Genomic DNA, 16,108 nt, shown 5'->3' on the forward strand with positions numbered 1-16,108 from the left:
AGTGTTAATTTTATTAGGTGTAATAGTTGTATTGTGTTCTTAAAGTCTGTATCCTGGTAGATACTTAAGTTTTTATGGGTGAAATGATATGACTTGCTTTAAACTACTGTCGGGGAAAAATATGGAGGGGAATAAATGACTGAAGAAAGCTACAGGGGTAATAACTGTTGAAGCTGAGTGATAGATAAACTGGGGCTCCTTAAAAAAAAAAAAAGGGCTTCCCTGGTGGCGCAGTGGTTGAGAGTCTGCCTGCCGATGCAGGAGACACGGGTTCGTGCCCTGGTCCGGGAAGATCCCACATGCTGCGGAGCGGCTGGGCCCGTGAGCCATGACCGCTGAGCCTGTGCTCCGCAACAGGAGAGGCCACAATAGTGAGAGGCCCGCTTACCGCAAAAAAAAAAAAAAAAAAGAAAAAGTCAGAGACAGAAGTTAGGTATCAATCATAATCTGATACCACTATTTTCTGCTGTTTTGCTCCACAGCAGCAGTAGAATATTTTCTTTCACCATTTTATTGATTGCTCAAAGATTACACCACCAATAAAAATTATTTTTAAATTATTAGAAAAAAAAATTTCCCTACAATCCTGACATTTTAACAAATCAAATTATTTTAATTGATTGCTTCTTTCCACTACTTGCTTTTGTATATATATATGTATGTAATTATATATTTTATGTATATATATATAAATTTCTAGAATCGTAATCAGAATATAAATAAGTATATTAAAAACATATTTAAGGACAATACAACATGCTTAAGTTACAATCATCAACTAGTTGAAAGTGATATATTAGTGGTCTTAGATATCAGAGCATTGTAATGTATATGCTCATACTTGAAAAGCAAACCTCAGCAGTTCTCTGTAGAAACAGTGTGACCAGGAGAGTAAGGTGATAGTTATAAGACTATTGCTATGTAGGTTGTAGACTTTAAAGTCCTCATTATGGTTCTTATGACTGTGGGACCGGAACCTACAGGGGGAATAAGGCAACCAGAATTGGGGCACCTTGAGTTCAAACTCTCTCATTTAAGGCATCTCAATCCATGCAATCCTATTGGAACCACTCTAAGGAAAATAAGATGGCTCAACGGCCAAACAGAATACTTGTTCCTACCATGAAAAGCCTACTAAGACCACTCTGGACTTCTCAGCAGTATGACCCTTTGGGGCATCCTAGCCTAACTCATGCTAACATAATTCAGGGTACCAACTCAAGGCCAGGATCAGTCTCCTTAATATGCTAAGGCAGCTTGTAAAATTTAGCTGTAACAAGTCACTCAAATAACAATGGGATGTTTGGTAGCAAGAAACACAAATTTTTCTGGGACTTTAATATTAGCTAACATTTATTGAATTTTTACTATGTAAGACATTGTATTAACTTTTTACACATATTACCTTTTTTAATCCTATGGCTCACCCTATTTCCTCTGAGGTAATGATCTCTATCAGACATATAAGGAAACTGAGGCTCAGAGAGATTAAGTGAATTACCCAAGGTCACAGGCCAGGACCAAGCAGAGCCAAGAATTCAACCCAGCTCAGTCTGAACTTGTTCCTGATCACTGTGTTATACCTTCCAACATTAACAAATTATTTCCATGAAAAAAAAAATTAGTGAATTCAATAAAGACTTTTAAAAAGACCTTCAGGGGTTTCATGGGCCCTCTGAAGTCTATCCATGTACATAGACCCCAAGTTAAGAACCTCTGCTCTAAAGATCTCAAGGCATCTAATACAGCATAATACATTTAAAATCTGGAAAAAAAAAAGGTAAGGCAATAATAATAATAGCTACCATTTATTGAGCACCTACTATGTGCCAGATACTGTGCTTAGTGCTTTACATATATTGCCTCATGTAGTTTTCATCCAACAATGCAACACCTATTACTCTGATGAGAAAACTGAGGTTCAGAGGGTTTAAATGACTTGCCCAAAGAATTGGGAGGGAACTGAGCTCAAGCTGACTCTTTCTATGGCACCAGTTCCCACTAAGGCAAACACTGAATCAATCCCAGGTCAAGGGTTTAAACTTACTGTCAAAGTAAACACAGAACAAATCCTGGAGACATATTTACCTGTATGACTTATGCAGTTCCATGACCTTCTCTTCAAGTTCCTTGGTCTGATTTGGGGCCAGTTTAAAATCACTAACATAATCTGCACCATGGAGTTCTGGGTCATAGTCTCCCAGCTCAGACTGGATGGTATAAGAACCTAATAATGCTAAGGTTGCAAATGAACAGGGCAGTCGTCCTGCAACTATGTCCTGCCGAAGTTGAAGACATAAATAATACCTACAGCCAAAGAGAAAAGATGTTACCATGTCAGCAACGAAAACAATAACAAAATACAGAGAGAGAAAAAGGAAGAAAACGGGAGAGAGAGGTAGGGAGGGAGAAAGAAAAAGAATGATTAAGTAAATATGAGATAATATTAATAATTGTTCAGTTAGGTAGAGGGTATATGGTTGTTCATTGTACTATTTCAATGTCAGATAGTAATAAAGGCTGCTTGGCCCCCAAATTGGGTCCTTTCTTTTCTATCACGTTGCTTTGCCAAATGCGTAGATACTGCCCTTCATATACAAAGATGACATTACTGATACATTTTCACTAGGATATGAACGTTCTTTGGTATGTTTTTCCTCCAAGATGGGCTTAAATTGCATGCAGCCTTCCACACACTATCATCTTGTAAGACCGATTCCACCTGTATGCTAAACTATAGGGAATTCAGATGAGGGTTGAAACAGTTAAGTCCAACAAACTGAGTGACCCTACATATGTCAGACACACCATATGGTATTCACACCCATGGCCATGACCTCCTTAGCCCTTGTTCTGACTGGGTTAACCAGTTCAGACTCTTTTACCAAACAGGAAAGCTGGGAGGTATGATTAAATTGAAAACTCCTATATTGATTAGAATCATATCTTTGACTTGACCATAATTAGATGCTGAACAACATATGCACCAGCAATCATTTTTGCTATCTATGATTAGTCACTACATACAACTTTTTTAAAAAGTCAGAGCAATGCCAATCAAATCATAAGAATCTTAAACTCTTCTAAAATGTAGGTAATTAGTACAGATTTTTAGGGATTTGTTTTGTTGTATATATAATAAAGCTTAATGAAGAAAGATGAATAATTAGCAACTCTAAGAGACAAATATTACCTGTGAAAAAGCAATAACCAAGACAATTTTTTCAGGCAGAGATATTGCATCTCAACCTCAAGAATGTACTAAGGATAACTGGACAAAGAATAATTTTTTCAAATGGCACAGACATTTCACAGTACTTAACAAGCAGACCTTTAATAGTCTTATGCTATTCTTATTTGAGAGATATGAAAACTGAAGCCTAGAGAGTGTATATTTGTCTGAAATCAGATAGTTGACAGCAAAATCAGAATTAGAAAGCAGTTTCTCCACAACCAACAATTCAATTGAACAAACATTTGCCAAATACCTACTACGTATAAGGCTCTATGCAAGATGCTATGGATATACATATGTAGAGTAGTATTCTTTACTATATACTGTTTTTCCTTTTTGCTTTTTTGCTAATATTCAGTATTTATATAGAATCCAATAAAGGCCACTTTCTTAAAAAGTAATCAGTAAGCTATTTTTAAACAGTACAAGATTTATTTCATAAATTAAGTGGGCTCAAAAATTACTGAGGGGGCTTCCCTGGTGGCGCAGTGGTTGAGAGTCCGCCTGCCAGTGCAGGGGACACGGGTTCGTGCCCCCGTCCGGGAAGATCCCACATGCCGCGGAAAGGCTAGGCCCGTGAGCCGTGGCCGCTGAGCCTGCGCGTCCGGAGCCCGTGCTCCGCAACGGGAGAGGCCACAACAGTGAGAGGCCCGCGTACCGCAAAAAAAAAAAAATAAAAAAATTACTGAGGAATGTTCAGTTCACGTACCTAATTATACAATTTAAAAGGGGAATAGGAAGAAAAAAATAGTAACACTGAGACTTTAGTTTTTTTGATCCCTTAAGAAACAGCATGGTGTGAGAGGAGTATTTAAAACAAACAAAAAAAACGGCAGAGCTGTTTTGCCACTGTATTTGTCTCTTGTCCTTTGGAGGGTAGTATGGTTTATAGGTTCCCTGTCCACAGCATGGCACAATACCCATGATAAGCAAGGTTAATTCCCTACCAATTTTCTCCAGGCGAGTCACAGATATTTGAGGCTTTTAGGATCACTTATTTGCAAGCCTGCCTTGAAGTGACCAGAAACTTCTTATCTTAGGTTTAATAGCTCATCATTTTTCTTCAATTCTGAATGGAGAAATTCCCAGAGCTTATGATAATGAGATTACTTATTACATATTTAACTATTAATAAATTATTTACCTTGTTATATCTTCTGTTAACTGTGCTGGGTCAGGTGGATAAAACTTTACATTAAATGTGAAATTCCAAGGGACACCTGTAAAAATAAACACAAAAGAATTTTATGCTTATGCCTAAGTTTCTGGTTGTTAGAAATACCTAAAAATATTCAAAAAAATCTTTTTTTTTCTTGAACTGTCCTAATACTTTCATGCTTTGTGGGTGAAATATTATTTTTATTTAAAAAAGAAAAAGAAGAAAGTTGTTTAGACACCATCTAAGAGTATCTCATTTTTTTTACCCGACTTAATAGTTCTGTTTATAAAACATTATAAGCAAAATAACATAAAGGAAACCATCCTATAGGTGAACATGTTTGCAGCAATGGTTTTCAAAATGTGATCTATATACCACTCTGGGTCCTCAGAGGTCATTCAAAGTGATCCATGGATGTTTTCTTTTGGTGTTGGCATTATTTATTTGTGACATCTCTCAACATTATCTCAAATAAACAAAAGCATTCTTCCCATTAATATGGGTGAGAATATGGGTGAGATTAGGAGATTATTTTAGAAATAAGAAGGAAGAGGCAATATAGGTGGCTCTTAGAAACTATAGCTCTAATGAAAATATTTTAGGTATTAAAACTACAAGAATTTAATCCTAAGACTCATACAAGTGTTTCATATTTTTTATCTACAATGAAAATCAGAGATTGTGAGTAAAAGTTAAGTGGAGAATACATTTCAATTCTTCCAGCTAAGTGCTACCCCTTCAAGGTTTTTCTAACATGACTGTTAGTTTCCCAAAGAGTAGGGCCTGGTCTCAGTTATAAATAAGTTATGATTGGGCTTCCCTGGTGGCGCAGTGGTTGAGAGTCCGCCTGCTGATACAGGGGACACAGGTTCGTGCCCCGGTCCGGGAAGATCCCACATGCCGCGGAGCAGCTAGGCCTGTGAGCCGTGACCACTGAGCCTGCGCGTCCGGAGCCTGTGCTCCGCAACGGGAGAGGCCGCAACAGTGAGAGGCCCGCATACCGCAAAAAAAAAAAAGAAATAAGTATGATTGGTTATGATGCTAAGAGATACATTTTGTTCAGTACTTATTGCATGCCAGGTACTAAGCTAGCCCTCTTACATACAGGTAGGTGCTACTATTAGTTCATTTTATTTATGAAGAAACAGAGGCTTAAGAAAATACATAGCTAGTGAATCCAGGATTCTCTTACCCCAAATCCCATGCTTTTAACCATTGGACTCTACTACCCTATAACAAACATCTGTGTTTCAAACATTGTTCTGTTTTGCATTCACAGCATTTCATCTCCAAATATCATTTTTATTGCTATTGGCTGCCAATGACCATATGCAAATTAAAATTTGAAATAGTTTAAATGTCTTAATGAATATGCAGTTTTAAGCGTGCTAAAATATTTAATACAGGAGTCCCTTGGAAATGGTTGATATTTTCCTTCAAAATTTGAACTAAAAGGCAAATTCCAGACAATAAAACAAACTTGTCTCAAATCTACTCAATCCTAATGTTTACCATTAACTCACTTCTAATGTTTCACATCCCAGAAACTTTAAATGGAACTTAGGAAACCAACCCCATAATTGTTTCTCATAAAAAGGGTAAGGGGATGGGGAGGCAATATTTACAGTTCAAATACTGTAAAATACCATCTGTTGTTATGATTATGATATGTTAATAATCTAATCATTGTTAACTTATAATTCCCATATAGACATTAAAAAAAGATGACTTCTATGCTACCTATAAAAAATGTATTGGCTAAAAGGCTTCCCTGGTGGCACAGTGGTTAAGAATCCACCTGCCAGTGCAGGGGACACAGGTTCAAGCCCTGGTCCAGGACGATCCCACATGCCGCAGAGCAATGAAGCCCGTGTGCGCCACAACTACTGAGCCTGTGCTCTAGAGCCCATGAGCCACAACTACTGAAGCCCACGCGCCTAGAGCCCATGCTCCACAACAAGAGAAGCCACCGCAATGAGAAGCCTGCACACCACAACGAAGAGTAGCCCCTGCTCGCTGCAACTAGAGAAAGCCCACGCGCAGCATGAAGACCCAACATAGCTATAAATAAATAAATTTATTTTTAAAAATGTACTGGCTAGAGCAAATCAATATGGGAAACAAGACAGCTAAAAGAATGTTCAATAAATGTGAATTCAGCATTTAAGAACTTTAAACACAAATTCAGTTATTTCATAACATATATAAATGGCAATTTTTTAATAGTATAGGAAGACTAGCATTAAAGAAAGAAAATCAACAACAGTTTACAAAGTGTGATTTTTTTTTTCTCTTTGAGCTAACTGATATAAAAAGCTTGATAACACCCACGATTGGTGGGGAAAATAAGCACTTTCTTCTGTTGCTGATGTGACTGTAAACTGGTACAACACTATGGAGAACAATTGAGAATATCTATCAAAACATAAAATGTATATACTCTTTGACCTAGCAATTCCACTTTCATAAATGTATCTAAACATACACTTAAACGTGGTCAAATGATACAGGTATAAGATATTGTTTGTAATAGCAAATGTCTGGAAACAACCTAAATGTATTTATTTAGCAAGAAAAGATACACTGCCACTATATACTGTTACGTGGAAAAAAAAATCAAGGCAAAGAACAGCGCATATAGAAAGCAACTGTGAAAGTTGGGGGTAGAAAAAAGTGGCTATTGTGAATGGCGCTGCTACGATGCAACTTACTATTAAATGGTTCAGAAAAAAGGTTGTGTGTGTGTGTGTGTGTGTGTGTGTGTGTGTGTGTAGATAAAGAGAAAAGATAAAATAGTAAAATATTAACATCTGAGGAATCTGGGTGAAGGGTACCCAGGAATTCTTTGTACCATTCTTTCAACTTTTAAGTCTGAAATTGTGTCCAAACATTTTTAAAATTAATAATTGAAAAAAAATTCCTGCCTTCTGGGTACACAGGAAAACAGGAACTATCTCATACACTATTGGTGGGGATGTAAACTATTACAATCAATTTAAAGGAGAGCAATTTGGCTATATCTGGTAAAACTAAAAATAAACATACTCTATAATCTAGCAATTCCACTTTAAGCCTAAATCAGTGGGGGTTTTTTTAATTAATTTATTTTTAGCTGCGTTGGGTCTTCGTTGCTGTGCGCGGGCTTTCTCTAGTTGCGGCAAGCGGGGGCTTCTCTTGTTGCAGAGCACAGGCTCTAGGCGCCCGGGCTTCGGTAGTTGTGGCATTCGGACTCAGTAGTTGTGGCTCACAGGCTCTAGAGTTGTGGCACACAGGCTTAGTTGCTCCAAGGCACGTGGAATATTCCTGGACCAGGGCTCGAACCTGTGTCCCCTGCATTGGCAGGCAGATTCTTAACCACTGCACCATCAGGGAAGTCCTGGTGGGGTTTTTTAAACTGTGGATCATGATCCATTGTGAAATCAGTTTAATGGGTCAAAATCAGCATTTTAAAAAATGAAACAGAATACAAGAGAAAAAGGTCAGAGGAGGAATTCCCTGGCAGTCCAGTGGTTAGGACTTGGCGCTTGCACTGCCAGGGCCCGGCTTCAGTCCCTGGTGGGGAAACTAGGATCCTACAAGCCACACAGTGCAGCCAAAAATAAAAGAAAAAGAAAAGAAAAAACTCAGAGGATATCACTGTGAAATTTTCTTCTCAACTGAGATGAATTCCAAAATCATGTTTATAAGAAAAGCTAGTCACGAATGATTAACTGTTATATAATTCAATTTATATGATGTCCAAAAAGGTAAAACAATATTTTTAGGTATACATTCATACATTAGGTAATTTTTTAAAAACATTAAAAAATACAATGGAATCATTAACACAAAATTCAGGGCAGTGGTGACTTCTGCAGGGGAAGGAGAGGAGGATACATTTAGAAGGGGCATATCCTGGGCTACAGAATTTCTTAAACACAGTTTGTGTTATTTTATGTATCAGTATTTTTCAGAAGGTATAAGGATTTCTTGCTTTTGCTCTGTACTATTCCAGAAGGAGGTGGAAGTTGCTAGCCTGACTCAGCAGGGGAGATCTCTCTTATTCAGAACCAAGGAAGTTAAACAAAGCTAAATATTAAGCTGGGAGAAGGGAGAGAGACTGATAAACCTTAGAAGAAGGTTCAAATGGATTGTTAGGTCTGAGGGAAATTTCAAAAATACAGGCGAAGCAATACTATCTATTGTACATGGGTATGGATATATGAAGGAAAAATATAAAAACATGGATTGACTCACCTCAAATTCATGAAAATAGATTTCTACGGATAGGGAGAGAAGGGGATGGGACTAGGAGATAAACCTTACCTATACTGTTCTATTTTAAATGTAAAAGTTAACACATGTTAATTCTGGGTGATGGGTACATGGGTATTTGTTATATTAGCCTCCATTCTTTTCTATATTTTTTGAAATATGGAAAAAATCTTGCTGGTGAATATCTATTACAAATTTAAACATTCACACTTTTTTATTCTACTTCTAGCAATTTACTACAGATACATCTAAGTGCACATATACATATATATTCAGTACATGTTTACTGCAACCCAAAATATCCATCAGTAAGATTGGCGCTCTCTCTCTCTCTCTCTCTCCCCCTCTCTCTCTCTCTATATATATATATATAATATATATATAATATATATATATTATATATATATACAGTGCTACAACTTTATAATCATTAAAAAAAAATTTTTAACAAATGAAATAAATTGATATATGTTAATATAAAGAGTATACAAATTATGTTAAAGATTGCATATGTATATTAAATACATACAGAACATACATATTTATATTAAAATATATTTATAAAGTATATTATATATAAAATATAACGTATGCATTAAATACATATTTATATTAAAATGTATGTCTATATACACTCAGAACACCTCTGGACAGAACACAAGAAATTAGTTAAAGGACAGGGGAAGAAGGAAGATTGACCTTGTATTATATTCATCTGTATCTTTTAATTTTATACCTCATATTTATATCACCTATTTTAAAAATTTTAAAACTACATATGACATAATATACAGAAGATACAATATATAACAATGTATAACATAATTGTATTTTTGAAAAACAAAATTTATATATGCCTAGAAAAAATCTTACAGATCATACCAATTTAACAGTGATAATATCTGGAGGATAGGATTTACAGGCTTTTTATTTGCTTCATGATATATTTTCATAATGCTTAAATTTTTCACAATGGGTATATATTACTTGTATGATGAAAACTATTTCTTTTTAAACTCAAGGGCTTTTTTAAAAAATAAATTTATTTATTTTATTTATTTTTAATTTTGGCTCTGTTGGGTCTTCGTTGCTGTGCGCAGGCTTTCTCTAGTTGCGGCGCACAGGCTTCTCATTGCAGAGGCTTCTCGTTGTGGAGCATGGGCTCTAGGTGCGCGGGCTTTAGTAGTTGCAGCACACGGGCTCAACAGTTGTGGCTCGTGGACTCTAGAGTGCAGGCTCAGTAGTTGTGGCACACGGGCTTAGTTGCTCCACAGCATGTGGGATCTTCCCGGACCAGGGCTCGAACCCGTGTCCCCTGCATTGGCAGGCGGCTTCTTAACCACTGCACCACCAGGGAAGCCTGTGAAAACTATTTTTAAAAAACCCAAAATCTTTGCAATAGATAAATGTCAACCTTCTCTTTGGCTCAATGAAATATTTACATTTTGATGTTAAAGTTTGTGTTACAGACATGGTTTTTCTTTCCCATGTTGAAGGAAGAGGTTTTATTATTTTGTAAATTTTTTTTAAACGACAAACACTTAGGTTATTTTTCTTAGCGAGAGTTTTTTTTCTCAATAGCCTGGAAGATAATCTACTAGATAGTCTTCTCCACTCATCATAAACTCTGTTTTAACTTTTCTTCCTAAAGAGTCTTCTTGTACAATCACTTATTCCTGAGTAATATTGAATATTAAAAGTATCTTCATTGAAAGGAGCATGGAATCGTGTTTTTTGTTGTCATGTCTCAAGTATTCTGAATACTTTTTACTCTGATTTGCAATTTAAAACAAGATTTTATAGGCAGAGAGCAAATATGGAGAGCTGTCAGGCCAAAGTAGTATTTTGTTTCTCTATCTTAAGAAATATAAATAAATAGGGTCTAAAAGAAAACATTTCACCATAACAAAAGTGTTTTCTTTTAAGAAACAAATGAAAAATAAAACTTCTTTTCAGGTGATACAGTTAAAACTTACTAATCATGATGAATAACATCTACTGCAGTTCCTACAAGTTTCCTCAAAAATAAACTAAACTAAAAGGACATCTAGTCATAACTGGGGGGGGGGGGTGGGTAAAGTCTCTACCCTTTAGCCCATTGGGCCTGAGGCTACAAAATACTAATCTAGACTTTTATCAACCTAGAAAAATCTATCCCAGGACAACAGTCTGAGCAGGGTGTTCAGTAGTAATATATGCCAGAGGGCTTGGAGCTAAGAGAAAGCCACAATGACAGAAGGGTCACTGGCAAGGAATTTCTTCTATTCTTTTTTTTCCTTCCACAGTTCCTTACATACTTCAATTTGGAAGAAGACGGTTGAAAAGGGACAAAAAAGAACTATAGAGAAGAAAACATGGAGAAGGTTAGAACTCAATAGTCCAGAACAATTTAAATGGAACAGGATCAGGCAGCAAACTCCCAATCGTACGCTACTACAGTTTCAATCACTACCATTGTGAGAACTGACTCCCATATCCTTTTCTCTTCTATTCTTTGTTTGTTTCCACCTTCTGTTTCTCTCAATCATTCCTATCTTCCCCCACTTTGCCTAGTTGTAAAAAAAAATCATCAAGATCTGACCTACATCTCAATAGTGTCTACCTCTGCTGTATCTTTCTATTATGGAATCTCTACCTTCCAAAGGAAGGCTTTATCTTAATTTCAAAGCCATCTACCATAGTCAGAATTCTAAAGTGACTCACAGCCAGAAAAAGGTTGGAAATCCTCTGACCTACTAAAAAAAAGAAAGAGCTAGAAAAAGGGCTATATTCACTTACCACGAACCTGCTTTTTTATTTCTTTGGCAGAATCCAGCCATGTCTGTAAAAAGAAGAAAAGGCATTCACACAGAGCTCCAAAATACATAAACCACAGAGTACCAGAAGCAGGATTACTGACCATCTCCAATAGTGTCTCCAGGTCAACCTACATTTCCAATATTTTTTGCATTAGTTTCACATAGCACAGTAATTTTGAACAGAGAAACAGGGAGCCAGACAGTTGGGCTTGAATCCTAGCTCTACTACTTCCTAGGTGAGTGACTTTAAGCATCTTTGTACTTCAGTTTCCTCATCTATTAGAGGAAATAAAATGAGATATTAGCAGTAGGGCCTATCTCAGGGTTACTGTGAAGATTAAAAGGTAATATATGTAAAGCTTCAGCAAACAAGAAATGCTAAATAAGCACTTGCTATTTTTATTATTCTGTAAAGACAAATAGAGATCTATAACCAGGATTATTGATCTATAACCTAGATCTTATTTTTCCCTCCAACTCTGACCTCCAGTCTCATTCAAGTTTTCTGTGTCAGCACAGCACCTGGTAGATGGTTCATGCTCAGTTAATGTTTACTGAATGAATAACTATTTTGTTTTTCCTGACTACTCTTGCCCACACTAATTTCTCCCTTCACCATTCTCCAACCCCACTTAAAATTTGCACACCACAAGGGTAAGTTTCCTCAACCCATAGCGGACCATGCAAAACTAATGGCACTTTAAAAGAGCCTCACCATTAACATCTTTCATAGGCTCCTAGAGAAATGTTTAAAGACAGAAATTTCTAAATTGAATTGTCTAAAAGATTTTTATTGACGTAAGACATATACAGAAAAGTACATAAAACATACATATAGATCAATAAATTGTCAAAGTGAACATATAAGTATAACATTACCAGCACCCCAGGAGCCCCTTTCATGCCTGCTCCCAATCCCCCCACCCCATTCCCCCTTCCAAAATGTTTAAAATTGAATTTTAGTCGTACTTAGAAAAGAAGAGTAAGGGGGGATTACTCCTCACCCTCTACCAACAAGGGCAAAGTTCAAGATGACCATCCCATTTGCCCTACCCAAGGAGTGGGCCTGAACACCACAATCTTACATTTGATTATATATTACACTAACCATTATATAAAGATAGTCACCACAACAGATAATAAGCAAAGAGTGAGGACGAGTTTCCTTTTCTCTCCCCTGCCCCTGCAATTAACACAGATGATTAAGAAATATATGTTTTTAAAAATATCACTTAATATAAAATTATTCTAAAGTATAAAAACTAAGTACATACTTGCTTAAGTCCTGTCAGAAAGGGCAGGGGGTAACCTGGGTGTTTCTCCTTCCTCTCTCATTAAGACTAAAGAACTTTAAGTTGTTATACGTCCAAAGGCAAAAGAAGACTTTAAAAGCGCCAACTGATAAGTTTTGTGGAACCTTTGAGAACCTTGCAATCCAGAAGTCTTAACAAAGACTACTTTCTATCACTGTGGAATGAACACTTCCCCTACAGAGTGAGGTGACTCCATATTTTCCCTATTTTTAAGAGAAATCTCCCAAAGTAGCCTGAAGCTGCCAAGTTTCTTACAGGGATTGCATGAGCCATTCTATGACTCTAAGGCTAGAATTCCCACCCATCTGACATAGAGGGGGCAAATCCAGATTTGTGCCAATCACATGGGACTCCAAGGTATAAGGTACCTTATAGAACAAAGTATTATTTCTTCAGTATCTAGACCTCCGAATCAAAGTCAAAATCAAAAAGTGTGTACAAGACAATAAAAAATCAGTGTGCATAACAATAGGTACTTTATGCTCAATTTAAATTATTCAATTCAGAGCATTTTATTTAGCCAACAAGTATTTAGGAATGCCTCCACGTGCTAGGCACCAAAGTTACAAAAAAGGATTTAAAAATAGTGCTTGTAGGGGCTTCCCTGGTGGCGCAGTGGTTGAGAGTCCACCTGCCGATGAGGGGACATGGGTTCGTGCCCCGGTCCGGGACGATCCCACATGCTGCAGAGCGGCTGGGCCCGTGAGCCATGGTTGCTGAGCCTGCGCGTCCGGAGCCTGTGCTCCGCAACAGGAGAGGCCACAACAGTGAGAGGCCCGCGTACCGCACAAAAAAATAAAAATAAAAATAGTGCTTGTCCTCAAGGAGCTGTCAGTCTAAAGGAAGAGCTGAGTAGTGAACAATTTGTCTTTTCTTAGAGGCAGTTAGGAAATGTTTCTCAAAAGAATGTTTTTGGGGAAAAAAAAGGTAAAAAGAAAAAAGAATGTTTGGGAGATCTAATTTAGGGTTGAAGAACAAATAAGAGTTAGCCAGGCAAAAAAAGAAGTGGAAGTAATTAGAAAGGCACAGGGTATATAAAGAGAACATGATACATCTGAGTTGCTGAATGTAGTTCAGCAAAGCTGGAGCACAGAAGTGAAGAGGAGAGATGTAAAATGAAAAAGAACAGTAAGGGCCAGATCATAGAGGCCATAGTATTCCATGCTAAGAAACTTGGACTTCATCAAGTTACAGGCAAGGGAGAATCACTGAAGGATTTAAAATAAGAGTGACACAAATTTGAGGTAGACAGGGAGACCAAATAAGAAGCTGGTGTTGAGAATGATAATAGTCAGGATTTGTGACTGAGTAAATAGGGTGGGCTGATGATGAGAGGTGGTAAAGTATAGTAGTAAACAAAAGTTCCTAAGTTGCTGGCTTGGGCAACTGGGTAGATGTGGTACTATTCACTGAAACAGAAAATGCAGGAAAAGGAATAAATTTTCATGAAGAAGAAAACAATAGCAAAAAACTAAAAACAACCCAAATGTCCATCAACAATAGAATAAATAAATTATGGTATATTTATATAGATACACGTTCAAGGTGTCTTTGGAAATCCAAGTAGAATATTGCAGTAGATAGCTGGATAAGCAGGTCTGGCACTCAGAAGAGTGATTTTAACCAGAGATATAAATTTGGGCACTTTCCCCATATAGGTGGCAAATGAAGCCATGAAAGTAGATAAAAATAATCCAGGGAACATATAATAGAGTTAAAAGAAAGAAACTAAAGATAAACCTTGGGGAACATTTACAGTTAAGGGATGAAGAGAAGATAAAGAGCTGAGAAGTAAACTGAGAAGAAGTGACCAAGCGGTAGGAGGAAAACAGGAGAGACTGGTATCACAGAATCCAAAGGAATAGAACATTTCAAGGTTGGATAGGCAAGCTCATCAATGCTGCAAAATGGACAAGGAACATGAAGATGAAAAACTGTCAGATTTATCTTGGCAAGGGCAGTTCAGCAGAGTGGTAAGAGCAGAAATCAAAATGCAGTGAGTTATACCCAGTGCTGGTGAGAATGTGGCACAGCTGCAACCCTTAGTGCTGGTGGGAGTGTGAACTGGTAGCACCACTTTGGAAAACTGATAGTATCTACTAAAGCTGATCATATATGTGTCATCCACAACCCAGCAATTCCACTTCTGGGAATCCAACAGAAATGAATATGACAAGATATGCACTAAAAGACATGTATGAGAATGTTCCCAGGAGCAGCATTCATAAAAGCCACAAACTGTAAACAAGCCAAATGTCCATCAACAGTAGAATGCATAAATAAAGTGTGGTATAGTCAAACAATGAACTATTATACAGCAGCAAGAATGGATGAACTACTGCTACTCGCCACAACATGGATGATACTCAAAAACATGATATTAAACAAAACAAAAGACGCCAGACCTAAGAGCACATACTGTATGGTTTCGCTTATGTAAAGTTTAAAAACAGGCAAAACTAATTGATGGTGATAGATGTTAGGAAGACATCTGTTACTTTTGACAGGGCCTGAGGTAGGAGTACTGATTGTTGGGGGCTGGCGGTAGTGACTGGAAGGGGAAACAAAGTGGGATTCTGGAATCCTCCAGAAAAAAATCCTTGATTCATTCATAAATAACTTATTCCAAGCAGGAATAAAATCTAGGAAGCAACTATTGGGTTGGCCAAAAGGTTCATTTTGTTTTTTCCGTTAAGATGGCTCTGGTAGCACTTAGTTGTCTTCAACTTCATTTGAAACAATTTTGTTAGATTATATGTGACAGCTGTCATATCAACATGCATTTAAAAAAAGACTTATCAAAATTGGTGAATTTTTGTATGACATTTTAATATTGAAAATGGAAGGAAAAAAAGCAACATTTTCGGCATATTATGCTTTATTATTTCAAGAGAGGTAAAAATGCAACTGAAACGCAAAAAAAGATTTGTGCAGTGTATGGAGAAGGTGCTGTGACTGACCAAATGTGTCAAAAGTAGTTTCATGCTAGAGATTTCTTGCTGGACGATGCTCCATGGGCTGGTAGACCAGTTGAAGTTGATCGCGATCAAATCGAGACATTAACTGAGAACAATCAACGTTATACCACGAGGGAGAAAGCTGACATACTCAAAATATTCAAATCAAGCACTGAAAATCATTTGCACCAACTTGGTTATGTTAATCACTTTGATGTTTGGGTTTCACATAAGTTAAGCAAAAAAAACCCTCTTGACCGTATTTCCACATGCAATTCTCTACTTAAATGTAATGAAAACGTTCTGTTTTTAAAACAAATTGTGATGGGCGATGAAAAGTGGACACTGTACAATAATATGGAAAGGAAGAGATCGTGGAGCAAGTGAAATGA

The 16,108-nt window shown here is 37.0% G+C and overlaps 1 protein-coding gene across 29 annotated transcripts in view; it reads right to left on the bottom strand.

Annotated features, from left to right (window-relative positions):
* The window catches only part of EPB41 (erythrocyte membrane protein band 4.1), a 209,963-nt gene that overhangs the window by 103,075 nt on the left and 90,780 nt on the right, over positions 1 to 16,108 (bottom strand). For all 29 annotated transcript variants that reach the window (XM_082863791.1, XM_082863807.1, XM_082863792.1 and 26 more), the window contains exons 5-7: positions 11,427 to 11,469; positions 4,380 to 4,455; positions 2,089 to 2,307 (exon numbers count right to left, since the gene is read on the bottom strand). In XM_082863791.1, the coding sequence (XP_082719917.1) occupies positions 2,089 to 2,307; positions 4,380 to 4,455; positions 11,427 to 11,469 (338 nt within the window). The remainder of the gene's footprint in view (positions 1 to 2,088; positions 2,308 to 4,379; positions 4,456 to 11,426; positions 11,470 to 16,108) is intronic.

Source organism: Leucopleurus acutus, assembly GCF_964270905.1.
Source record: "Leucopleurus acutus genome assembly, chromosome: 2".
In the NCBI taxonomy this organism is placed as follows: domain Eukaryota; kingdom Metazoa; phylum Chordata; class Mammalia; order Artiodactyla; family Delphinidae; genus Leucopleurus; species Leucopleurus acutus.